Consider the following 12,145-nt stretch of genomic DNA (forward strand, 5'->3'; position numbering starts at 1 on the left):
AGGGATTAGGTGCTCTGGATATTCAAGGTAAACTGATACTCTTAAAGTCAGGTAATATCTCCTAGTCAGTCATTTGGGTTGACCATTTATGGTGGCGAGCTTCAGGCCCTTCTACAGGGCCAAGGTATCTTTACATATTGTGGAGTTTGAAATGTTGCATAGCATAAGCAGCCTTTGTCTTAACGTATTATTTCCCATAGGAAGCTTAGACTTGCAAACTGAGCCAATGCATGCAGGAGGAAAAATGTTGTGCTTTTATAAGGCTGCCCTTGCAAAGGCCAGTAAGCATAGGAGAATTATCATTTTTCTTTGTTTTGGGAAGAGGTTTGATTCTGCTGGAATGCCAGCCTTCCCTGATAGGGAAAGCAAGCCCCTTCACTCCCTGCAATGCTGTCAGCATCCCAAATGATTGTGGCAGGGGGCTGCTGAGTTCTTCAGGGATATGTTGGGCAAGAGGAAATGTCATGCTTTCGACCACCTCCCCCACAAAAGCCACGAGCTGGCTAGTCCCATGGGAATGGAGAACATGGAAATCTGTTCCCATTGCATGCCTCTTGGGGATGACACTACACATACTGAGTCAAACTGCTGAATGGAACCCCTCTCATTCTCTGAATAGCCCTGATGCAGTGTTCCCATGTGTGGCAGTGGGAGGGTCGGAGCAATGGCCTAGGGGCCTCGTTCTGCATGCAAGAGATGTATCATTGAATGGGGAAGTTTTCAGTGGTTTCCCCTCAAGTGGAAAAAAAATCAAATTGCCAGGCAAAATATTCCCTGTGCATAATTGCCATGGCAACAGCTCATCATGAAAAACCATAGCATCAAAAAGCAAGAATCAAGCCTCAGAGATGGCAGGTGCTAGCTGCTAACAGCCAGTTCACATACCGGTATTGATCATTTCCCAGTCATAGACGATGGTGTAAATTTATCTGATTATTATAGAGTAAATGCATGACTAAACTTTGGTACCCACCAACGTCCCATAAGGTTAGTAGGTGCCAGTGTGTTGTAGTGGATAACGTGTTGGGTTTGGATGAGACCTGGGATTAAATCCTGGTGCACAAGATGGCCCTGACGGGTCAGATCCCTGCCTCTCTGGCTCACTTTCCTAACAATTGGTTGTAAAGATAAAAAGAAGGAAACCTTGAAATTTCTTGGCGAAAGGGCAGGGTGCAAAGGTGGATAAAACAAAAATGCCATTACACTTTCCTGTCAAGAAAATCAGCACAGTGTCACTAGATAAGTGGCTCTTGAAGAAATCCCTCAATGCACTTCCAAATGTAACTTGCATTTTTATAGTCTGCTGGAGAGCTGTGTTGTTTTTCAACCCCCTTTCCCCTTCCCTGCAGGGTCCTGCGAAAGACACGGGTGAATGGGGACAACCGCCTCTAACCCAACCTTTGCCTGCTGTAAAGCACCCTCCAGTGCTTGTGATTCTCACGGATTGCTGTGAACTGGTTTCTATGGAAACGTCACTGCTTTGGCCTACTTTCAGGCAGCTTTTTGAGTTTCTCTTCCGAAGGGTGTTCAAGTGGAGAATTTTTTTTTTAAAGGAATCTACGAATCAATGGTTTCATTGTCTTGACCATGACCTGTAACAAAAACTCAACAGCAACGAAAGACCCTTTGCACCAAGCCGTAAACTTAGGTGTGCTGAACGTGTATGTCTTTGTCAGTACCTAAGGCTGGATGCAGTGGCCTCTCATCGACACCCTTCTTCCCCAAGACTGTAGTTTATAGAAAGGATAATGCCCTCAGAGCTGTCCAGCAGAGCCCAGAGGACCTGGATCTATCTATCGTATTATTATAGCTATTAAACTCCTTAATCACAGCTTGTGCACAGAATGTGAGGTGATTTCCATGGCAGAAGGAAGTATGAGCGTTTCTGGTGGTAGTCAAGCACAATCCTGGTAGGACCTACCAGGCCCCGGCCTCCGTGGCCGTCTCAAGCTATGCAAGGCCCTTGAGTCTGTCTTTTCCAAAACAAAATGTTACTAAAAGTGGATCATGTATTGCATTAGCTACGGTTTTAGGCACACAAAGTGGCCACCTATATAATCTTCCTTTGGGTGACCAGCTCATTGAAAAGTGTGAGGCAGAATCACATGAAGACTTCATTCTACTGTTTAAAAGTGACTGAGATATAAAGGGTTGAGGAGGGGAGGGGAAACCTGAGCCAAAGGCAGCTCTGCAGGAGTTAGAGCTCTTGCCACTGAAACAAACATTTTTTAAATTTGTTTGCTTCCCTTTCCGTTGAATTTCAGCCAACGCTAATGGGGTGAAACAATATTTGATGGGGCAGGTATGTGCAGCAGAAGCTGTGGGCTCTCGTGACTGGTGTCCCTGAAGAGAGGCACTGTAGCTGTGGCCAAAGTTTCCAGACCAAGACTTCACTTGTACCTCCTTAAGGGGCAGGGGGAGACTTCTGCATAGTGTCAAACCATCTCCCCCTTTCTGAGGAAGCCGCGGCCACAGGAATTAGGCCATCTTCTTCCTGCTGTGGTTGAGCAGGTGGGGGCAACTTCAGCCAGTCATTCCATGTTGACATGGCAGCAGTGATAGTTGTGCTGCTGTGCTTTACTAGAGACACTATACCACCCTTCCAACAGAACTGAATTGTTTTTATTTGGGCTTCCCAGACAGGAGCAGGAGGCAAACATGCTCCAGTCTCCAAAGGCAAGTACCATTTTCTGTGGCAGTATTTACTATATATTGTTTGACTCTCTTATGAGGAGCAGAGTCCTGCCTGACTCCTCCTGTCCTATGGATTCTGATCAGCTGGCTGTTAGCTGGGATGGATCAGACTGCACAATAAAGAAATCCTCAAGTAACTTTATTTTAGTCTTTCCTTGTTTTTTTTTTTTTGTTTTTTTTTGGTGGAAGCCCCAAAGCCCTGCCTTTGGAATACTTCACTGAGATGAAGAGCTGTTTTCACAGGTGACAAATTTCCAGGCTGGACAACCCTTCCCACTAATTGGGTGATGCTCAAGGTCCCAAGTGTTTCAAGGAAATTCAATTGCAAGGAAGCTTGCTTTAAAAATGGAACAGAAGAGCCTGCTGGATCAGGGCAATGCCCCATCTAGGCCAGCATCCTGCTCTCACAGATGCCTGTGGGAAACCAGCAAGCAGGATTCAACCACAAGAGCATTCTTGCCTCCGGTGGCTTCCAGCAACTGGAACTGCACACCGCATCACAGTGTATGTGGCTTACTATAGTTGCCTGCTTATAATGGACAGGAAAGTGGATGGAGCAATGGACTGTCACCAATGCAGGTGTGCAAATAAACCAAATTGTTCAAAAAGCGGCAGCTTATATTGCAATTTAGGGCAGTTGGGTGGACTCATAAGCTATACAGCAGGATAGTGAGTTATTTAAATGTCAAGACACCTGTTGGGGACAGCATCATTTTCTCATCTCATAACCAGAGTTTGGAACTTTGCACTCATGGATCTTGGTTCACCAAATCATGCTCCAAATCCAGCCACAAGATACGTAGTGACAACTTTATGGAAGGAGCAACTGTGGCTGAAGTATTAATAAACTGTCAGACTAGGGCCAGGGAGACTCAGATTGAAGTACACACCCAACATATAATTAATGGGATGACCTTGGGCCCTACCTCACAGGGTAAACTGGAGGGTGAGGCCCATGTACACTGGAACTCCTCAAAGGTGGCATATAATGAAATAGACAAATTCAGAGAAAATTATCCCAATGCAACAGGCATTGCTTCTCTTTTATACCCGTTCCCCTCCCACCAAGATTGACAAGCTACAAATGTGCTTTCTTCCCCCTCGTCGTTTATTAGGAACAACCAAAAAGGTCTCATATCACCAAACTGTACAAGCAAGCTCTTCCCACCCTCGTAGCCACATATACAAAATGAAGGGAAACTTGCAGTTCACTTCGCAGAAGTGGCGTCGTTGCTGAAAAGGAGCGAGTGCCATCATAGCAGGCGCCAGTTCCCTCTGGCCAAAGGAGAACTGGCATTCACCCGCACCAACACCTTCAGCTTTTTCCTCTTCAAAAAGTTTTACCAAAAGTACAAAAAGAAACCAATTTTTCCTTCACCTAGTTTGTAAGTTAGCCCCACCCCCACCCCTTTTCCACAATACAAAAGCAGACCACCACCCATCTGAAGCTTGGTGCTAAGGGCCCCTTTTCAGCTACATTACAGCAACCTTGTGGATAAACCAAATTTCTATGGTGCATTAGAAGGTGCAATTTACAACAGTTTTCCATCAGCTTTGAAAGTCAGTAAGTGTTGCGGTCTGCTTTATGAGATAATTTCACCAAAGTTGAAGAAAAAAGGATGATAATAATTTATTACTTATACCCCACCCATCTGACTGGGTAGCCATAGCAAAAGCATCATAAAGCTAGAAACTGTCCAGGAACATCTGCAAATGTTCTTACTCATTTGTTCCAGGCATTCAGGTTACCTGCTAGGATCCTCCCATAATAAGAAAAGCATGTTAGGGATAAAACCAACAGGTAGGGAAAAGAAGGAGCTCTAATTCAGTAAGAGAAACAATTCTAGCTCTGGCACAGATGGCCATCGAGAGGTCTTTTTCACTTGAGAAAACCCCACTGTTTGCATGCCCTTATAGTAACACTTTCATTTTTAAAACAAAACACATCCTTCATCAACATGATCCAGACATCATCTGTCATCAACAGAATTCCTGGAAATGAGAAACGGGCAAAATGGCATCAAGTAAAAGTAGGAGCCCTTAAATTTGTGTGGACTCTCCTCTACACACACACACACCATCCAGTAGGCCACCTGCCATTTGTTTCTTTCCAATTGCCTTACAGATTCAGAGGCACCCAACCAGTGTGGCCAATGGGATGAGATGGTGGATGTTGCAGTGCAATTGCAGCTGGAGGGGCACAGGTTGAGAAAATTGAGAGCAAACTATGGAGAGGCTCTGCAGGGCGGGGGGGGGGGGGGATGCATTCTCCATATTGTGCATGCCAGTTCAAACGTTAGATTTCTGAGACAAGCGAAACGATGCTTATACACTAGGGCTGGGCAGTATCTGGTTTTCAGCATCGTTCTATATCACCAGCTACACATCACGATATACCAATATATCATGATGTCTGAAATAAGGGTGCAGTTACAGTTGTAGAGGCATAGGCTGGCTTCATGATTTTTCCTGCATTGTGATTTTTGCTGGTGCTTGCTTTTGTGATTCGCTGGCTTCTGCATGAGGCAGCTCTCTCTCTCTCTCTCTCTCTCTCTCTCTCTCACACACACACACACACACAATAAACTGATATGACAATATGGACTTCAAACTGGTTTTGGATGATATATCGATCTACCGCCCAGCCCTTTTATACACACTGAATTATTAACACACGAATCCAGTTCCTGTCAGGCTTGTGCATTTTCAAAGCTGGTTTCAGGGTTGGGGCTTCATTAGGTCTATGAGGGAGCCATTCATTTACTGCTAGTTAATAGAAGAGATGCACTGACACTATGTTTACATCATTCCTTGACTTAGAAGCTTTCTTGCTAGCCCCATAGAGAGAAAGAGTTGCACAAAGGAAGCTGCCTTATACCTAATCAGGTAGGTTTCCTCATCTGGCTCAGTTTGGTCTATTTTCATCAGAGGCAGCTCTCCAAGGTCTTTGACAGCACCTGCTGCATATCTGAGATTGCAGGGGTTGAATCTTGGGCCACCTGAAGACAAAGCACGCACTCTACCAATGAGCTGTGGGTCTTCTCCTACATACAGATCTCATTCAGTTCAACGGAGGGCACACAGGAGAAATTCCTAGCAGCTCACAAGGGTTGCCCTCTTTGTAAAGAGACTAAACAAGCCGCCTTCAAAAGCAGAGCTCATTCTACTGGTGAGCCTCACGCACACCAGCCCATCATTAAGAATTTTACAGTGTGCTATTCCCATTCCAAAGGGTGGTTCAACTGGCTTTCAGTTTTAAAAACAACAACTAGCAGAAGTTTCGCTAGGAATCGGGAACAGATGAAATTAAGATTTCAAGTATGACTAATAAATACCACATGAAGAGACACTCTGTGCTTGCAGCTGAACACACTCCAATCCCTTCCCTTGATCTAAAAACATTTTGCATTCTGGTTCAGAATGCTTTGCATCTCCACATTTCATCTGTCATGTGCCTATTTTGTATAAATGGAGGGGGGAGATTTTTTTTTTATTAAAAAGGTTTCAATTATGAAGAATGGTTTCTAAGACCTTGCAAAATAGAAAATTCTTTCCAGTAGCACCTTAGAGACCAACTGAGTTTGTTCTTGGTATGAGCTTGGTCTCTAAGGTGCTACTGTAAAGAATTTTCTATTTTGTTTCGACTATGGCAGACCAACACGGCTACCCACCTGTAACTGGTTCTAAGACCTTGTGTATGTATGATCTTGTCTAGCACCATTTCCAAATTCTGAAACCGTCAATGATGGCACTAGCTGTAATGCTATGCCATCACCATGTTAAGATTTATTTGATGAGATGGCCACATGGGAGTGTCATTGTCAAGTCAAAGCATCTACTGAGCACCTCCTAATCTCACAGCTTGAGCAATGCCGAGAACAAGTCGTTGTTTATGCAAAAGCTGCACCACTAGTATTAATCCTCATTTCACCAAGCCAATACAGACGCCAAGTTTGTGTTAATATGGTGGTGTGGCTCTGTTCAACTCAAAGCTAGTGTGGGGTAGTGAACACCCCATTGAACTGGGGCTGGGGAGGCTTGAGTTCAAATCCCTGCCCAAGAGGTGACCTGGAGTGAGCAAACAATGCCAAGCCTGAATGGGGAACTAGTGGCCATCTAGATGTCCTTGCTGATGATGTGATGGGAGTTGTAGTGCAGCAACATCTGGAGAGATGTTGGTTCCCCATGCCTGCCTTACAGGGTTGTTGTGACAGGAGGGGGAGACACATCCACACTCGACAGAGGAGGAAGAGTAAATGTAAGGCCGTAAAGCAAGTTCAAAATAAGCCAATGAGCCAAAATAATTTAATGTAATTATGTTTGCAAAGCTGACTGACAGGCTTGAGTACTTTGGTTCCTACCCAAGTACTTTCCCTCCTGCGCTTGTGAAACGTGGGGGCAGGAGCAGAATGCAATGTGAAGAAGCAGATAAATGCTTTCAGAAAATGAAACACATAAATAAAACATCCTCAGGGCACCAAGAAACCGCCTTGCCTAACTGCCCAGCATGTAACAGTGTCTATAACTAGCTAAACAGCCACATTTCTAACCAAAGTGCTCCAATATCCTTAGGAGAGGTGTGGGGATAACTTTTTTCCACTGTAAATTCTGCAATGGTACTTAATTTTCTAGCTACAACTGAGACTGATTCATGTACATAAATCAGTGTAAAAGAAGACTTGTTTTACCACCAAGCATCCAATCTCTGTCAAAATTAGCTTTTGTATTATGGGGTGGGGTAGAGACCTACAACTCATTCTCCAAACAGAGACGCACAAAAATGACAAGCCTCTTTGAATTAGGAAGCTCTTTTATACTGAGTCAGACCACTGATTCATCTAAGCAGCTCTACGGGGTCCCTTCAGTATGCAAAGCCTCCTCCAAATTTTCTACGTAGTTCAAGAGTTGGAACTTCTTACTAGAAAACCTGTGCAAAATTGTGGCGATGCTTCTTGTGACATGAAACACAGCTGTGAAACCACTGGGAAGATCAACTAAAACTCTACAGTTTTGCTAGAGAGAGGAAGCAAGAGGATGCAATAGCCATTGCTCATAGCATCCTCTCTTTGGAATCAGTCCTGTCTTGCAAACTCAAATCGAAGTATTGAATATGGCTTTAAATTGGGTACAGGTCAACAAGTCAAGTATGACATGCAGGGTCCCAATTATGCTCCTCTGTCCACATTTGCTCTGGAGAGAGGGAGTTGTGTGCCCTCATTGGAATCCACATGCCCAAAGCTAGTCAGTCGTTGGACCAGACACCGATGTGGTAGGAACCACCATGAACTGTGCGTTCAACTGATCCATGCTATATGACTGCACTGCAGACTGGTACAGCCACACGGCTGGTGCCTGCAGTGTTTTAGGAGTGTTGTTGGTGTGTGGCTGTTGCATACACCAGGGATGCTCTGCCACAGTTCCAGCCTAAATGATAATTAAATTAAATACCTACTTAGTTACAAGCTAACACAGAGTCCACTGAAGTTGCAGGCCTGCAAACCACAAACCTGAACCCAAGGCTTGCAAACCAAGTACATCATAGAAATGTCTGATCTGCTAATTAAACTTGGCTACTCTAGACCCAGTTACATGGACCTGGGTCTCTCTGACACCCTGCTTTCTGAGTCCAAAGATGTTGAACATCGCAGCCTTAGGAATCCCTTCACCCTGCCTTCCTTAGGTAGACCTCAAGACACCCACTTCAAATTTGATGCCAAGTCCTTTTAACTGCACACAGAACTATTTTTCCCTCTTAAGAGCAGAGTGAGATTTCCAATTACACAGCAATCTGTACATGTACATTTTTAATATTGATGCTATGCATAAAATAACTGCATATATGTACTGTATATGTGTATACTTAAAACAAACCTGTATGTATGTAGACATAGAAAAGCAGGGGTATAGACTGCCAAGAACTGTTCCTGTGCCACTCCCATTGAAGTGAATGAGGTTGCTCTTTCATTTGAGAGCTTTGGCTTCATTCCCATTCACTCCAATGGCAGTGGCCTACAATCTCCTTTGAAAACTGTACCCTAAGACAATTACCCACATTTGTTCTCTGAAGGCATTGCAGTAAAAGGAAGCTACAATATCTCAGTCAAAACTCATTGCACAAACTTTCCCTGGATCCAGACCCCTTGCTTCTAAAGTAAACCATAAACAGGCCTGGCCACGCCATCAGTAGGTTCTAGCAGCTATCCCACACTGTTTCTCAAAAGATCTATGGAAGTGCTAGTAGGGTCGTAAGGCTCCTCTCCTGTGAAAGCAGAAAGAAACTCCAGCAAATCTATCTACGTCTTAAGAGCAGGTTCCTGTGTTTGAAGCTCTAACATTGCAAGCTAGCTGAGCTCCTTTTCCTACTTGAGCATGAAGAGCAGAAGCTTAACTCGCAAGACCTCTTTTATGGAAATATCTTTGAGCCATAGATGGCCTTCAGGTATGATACTGAAGGGGAGAGCCATGAGTCCCATTTGGACCTTACAGCAGAAGCAGAAAGATGAGGCCTTTTCTTTTAATATGTGGATTGCTGCTTAATATAAGCAGAGCTCGCGAACCTGGACATCCCCCCTCTTCTGTGCTAAAGTATCTCCTATTGTGTGCAAAAATATTTTGTGTGTGGATAAGGGTAAAACCGGGGCGGGATGGGGGGGGAGTTGTAGAATCAGGCTGGAAGGCGTGGTTTTCACAGAAATACAAAGGGAAAGGGTTAAGAGGACACCGTCCCCCTCCTCACATGATGAGCTGTCTGTCACTTGAAATTGTAGCATCAGTGGCTGCGTTGTCAAAAAGATCCAAACTAAGAATCCAAGAACTCCACGCAATGTGTGCATTTGCGCCTTCAGATTCGCGCACAGCTGAATTCTGAGACTGAAAAATACCATGTTGTGCTTTAAGGGGCTTGGACAACAAAACACAGACTTGTGATTTAAAGGCTCGAGATACAGTCATGCTTTTTGGAAAAGAATTCATGAGGACAGGATAGCCACAAGCTAACAAAATTTAGGTGGAACGAAGTATCACACAAAGACAACCTTTCTGAACCAGAGACTTGAGATATACTCAGTACAGCAGCCTTCAATCAACACAGTGCCCCTCTAGAGGTTCTGAGAGGACCATCCCGATGATCCCTGCCCATCTGGAGCTGACAGTAGTCCAAAACATCTGGGGGCACTAGGTTGGGGTTGGCAGGTAAGAGAGCTGGGATTGGATCCAGTGCTACCTCTGGAGAAGATACCTGAGGTGGTTCTAAGGAAAGGAGGACTTCCCTATAACCACTCAGTATAACAAGTTACTTAGTGCCACCAAACTGACTCACTTAAATAAACGTTTTCAGCCACTACAAATAAACCCCAGCATGTTAAATTACAATTTTTCCATACTATTAAAATAATTAAATAAAATACTTAAAAAACAACAAGAGGCCAAGACTTGGGTAGGTAGGTAGGAGAAGCACACCTACTATAACTATGTAAGATTAATTGTGCAATTAAGGTAGCACAAAGCTGCTTGACAAAAAAAGAAGAAGAAAGCAGCAGTTCATAAATGGCTAGGAAGCCTGAAAGAAATGGCAAAAGTTTCCAACAAATCATCCCTCTGAAATAAGGTATGGGATAAAACACAATTCTGGTCCAAACACAGAGGTAGGGTAGGGGTATGCAAAATGTGATGATTGCCTACTAAATGCTTTCATGGCCATCCCCCCCCCCTTATAGTCTTCTTAATAAAAATAAATAAAAATAAGTTTACTTGCTTTAAACAAGGGATCTGGATTAAGATGTGTTTTAAAAGTGCATTGATTCATATACTTGCAGATTAATTCAAGTAATAGATTCTGCTGCAGAAAAGTCTCACATTGTTTGTCATTAAAAGATGAATGAATGACAGATGCCAGAGTTTGGGGTCGTCATTGTTGTCATTCCCCCCCTCCTCAGATTTTCACCCTACTAGCATGCAGCAACACATGCCATATGGGATGCCCAATTAGAATGGCTGTAATTTGCCATATTCTTATTATCCTGGTTTTGTGCACAAAAACTAGGAATACTGCTCAACAGAGCTGTCCCTAAAACACACACACATGATTAGCAGCACAACCCTATGTCAACTCAGAAGTTCCATAGAGTTCAATGGGACTTGCTCCCTGGTGAGTAGGTGCCAGTTGCAGCTTTTATTTCCATACCTAGAGATTCAATGGTGAAAGGATGTCTGTCTGTCTCTCTGTATATGCAATAATTCAGCCTTCAGAGAACAAACACTGAAAGATTATGAATGTATTATGCCAATGATAGTCCAGTTCTATGAAACAATTAACGTTTAACACAATGCCCCAGATTCATGATCCTGTTTGCAGGCCACTCTGTAATATAAGAAAAACCGTTTCCTTACCGATAGGAAGTTTGAAAGAAATTGTCCACTGGAAAACAAAAACAGAGAATCTATTTGAGAGAGAGGAAATTTTTGCCACTGTGGCGGTTCTGCTCCTATGCTCGACAAGGCAGCAGACTGCTAGACTAAAACTAAACATACAAAAATGAGCCCCGTCCCACACACAAAAATAAGGTCTTCTTGAGTAATCAGTTCCCTCTTGCTTAACTCCCCAATGTGCTTTACAAAAGTATGATCTTGGCATTATGGCAGTGTTTCCTCAGGACCTTCAGAGATTCAGAATGAGGCCTACAGCTGCTGAGTCTTCACAAAGTTAGCAGCAGATCCTTCAGAGGAGGCAGGGCCGGTTCACTCCATTTCTGAAAACAACACACAGGCGTGTCACAATGCACTCTACAATACTGAAAGAATAAGCAGGCAGAAAGGCCAAGAGTGAGTTTGTGGAGTGGGGGAGAGGACCCACAAAGTCATTATGACCTCAGCTATTTTGAGAAGGAAGTGTTTTGTTTTTGAGAACTGCTTTAGAATGCCTGCCCAATGCCACCAGTCTGTGTGCTTAAGAAGTTGCTCTTTGCCTGCCTATCTTCTGACCTTATCTGTATTATGTAGCTCCCTTTCATTTCCCCTCCTCTCACTTTTCTACCTGTAACAGACCAGAATTCCCCTCTCCTGAACGATGAAGTCTTAAAACACAGGAAGCTGACTCAGGCCACTGGACCATCTAGCTCAATACTGTCTGAACTCACTGGCAGCAGCTCTCCAGGGTTTCAGACAGGAGTCTCTCCACAGCCCTACCTGGAGATGCCAGGGATTGACCCTGACACCTTCCACTCTTACCACTGGGCTATGGCCCTTTTACCCTTTCAGAGCATAGGAACCTGCCCTGTCTAGACCAGGGGCGTTCCTAGCCCCTTGGCTGCCCGGGGCGGGAAGCCAAGGGGCACCCCTGGGGGGCTGGGCATCGCGGGGGGCGCGTGCGTCATGACGCACACGCGCGCGGCGACAGCCCGGCATCCCCGGGGGCGGGGCATCGCTGTGTGTGCGTCATGACGCGCGCGGCGAC

General features: G+C 44.5%; 2 protein-coding genes across 6 annotated transcripts in view; one reads left to right on the forward strand and one right to left on the reverse strand.

The window, feature by feature from the left end:
- The window catches only part of PLCG1 (phospholipase C gamma 1), an 85,697-nt gene extending 84,149 nt beyond the window's left edge, over positions 1-1,548 (forward strand). For all 3 annotated transcript variants that reach the window (XM_033153395.1, XM_033153397.1, XM_033153396.1), the window contains exon 32: positions 1,350-1,548. In XM_033153395.1, coding sequence (XP_033009286.1) covers positions 1,350-1,392 — 43 coding nt within the window. In that variant the 3' untranslated portion in view covers positions 1,393-1,548. The remainder of the gene's footprint in view (positions 1-1,349) is intronic.
- Positions 1,549-10,809: 9,261 nt separating this feature from the next.
- ZHX3 (zinc fingers and homeoboxes 3) overlaps positions 10,810-12,145 on the reverse strand; it is a 45,182-nt gene continuing 43,846 nt past the window's right edge. For all 3 annotated transcript variants that reach the window (XM_033153398.1, XM_033153401.1, XM_033153400.1), the window contains one exon: positions 10,810-11,441. In XM_033153398.1, coding sequence (XP_033009289.1) covers positions 11,431-11,441 — 11 coding nt within the window. In that variant the 3' untranslated portion in view covers positions 10,810-11,430. The remainder of the gene's footprint in view (positions 11,442-12,145) is intronic.

The sequence above is a fragment of the Lacerta agilis genome, chromosome 6, assembly GCF_009819535.1.
Source record: "Lacerta agilis isolate rLacAgi1 chromosome 6, rLacAgi1.pri, whole genome shotgun sequence".
NCBI lineage: Eukaryota > Metazoa > Chordata > Lepidosauria > Squamata > Lacertidae > Lacerta > Lacerta agilis.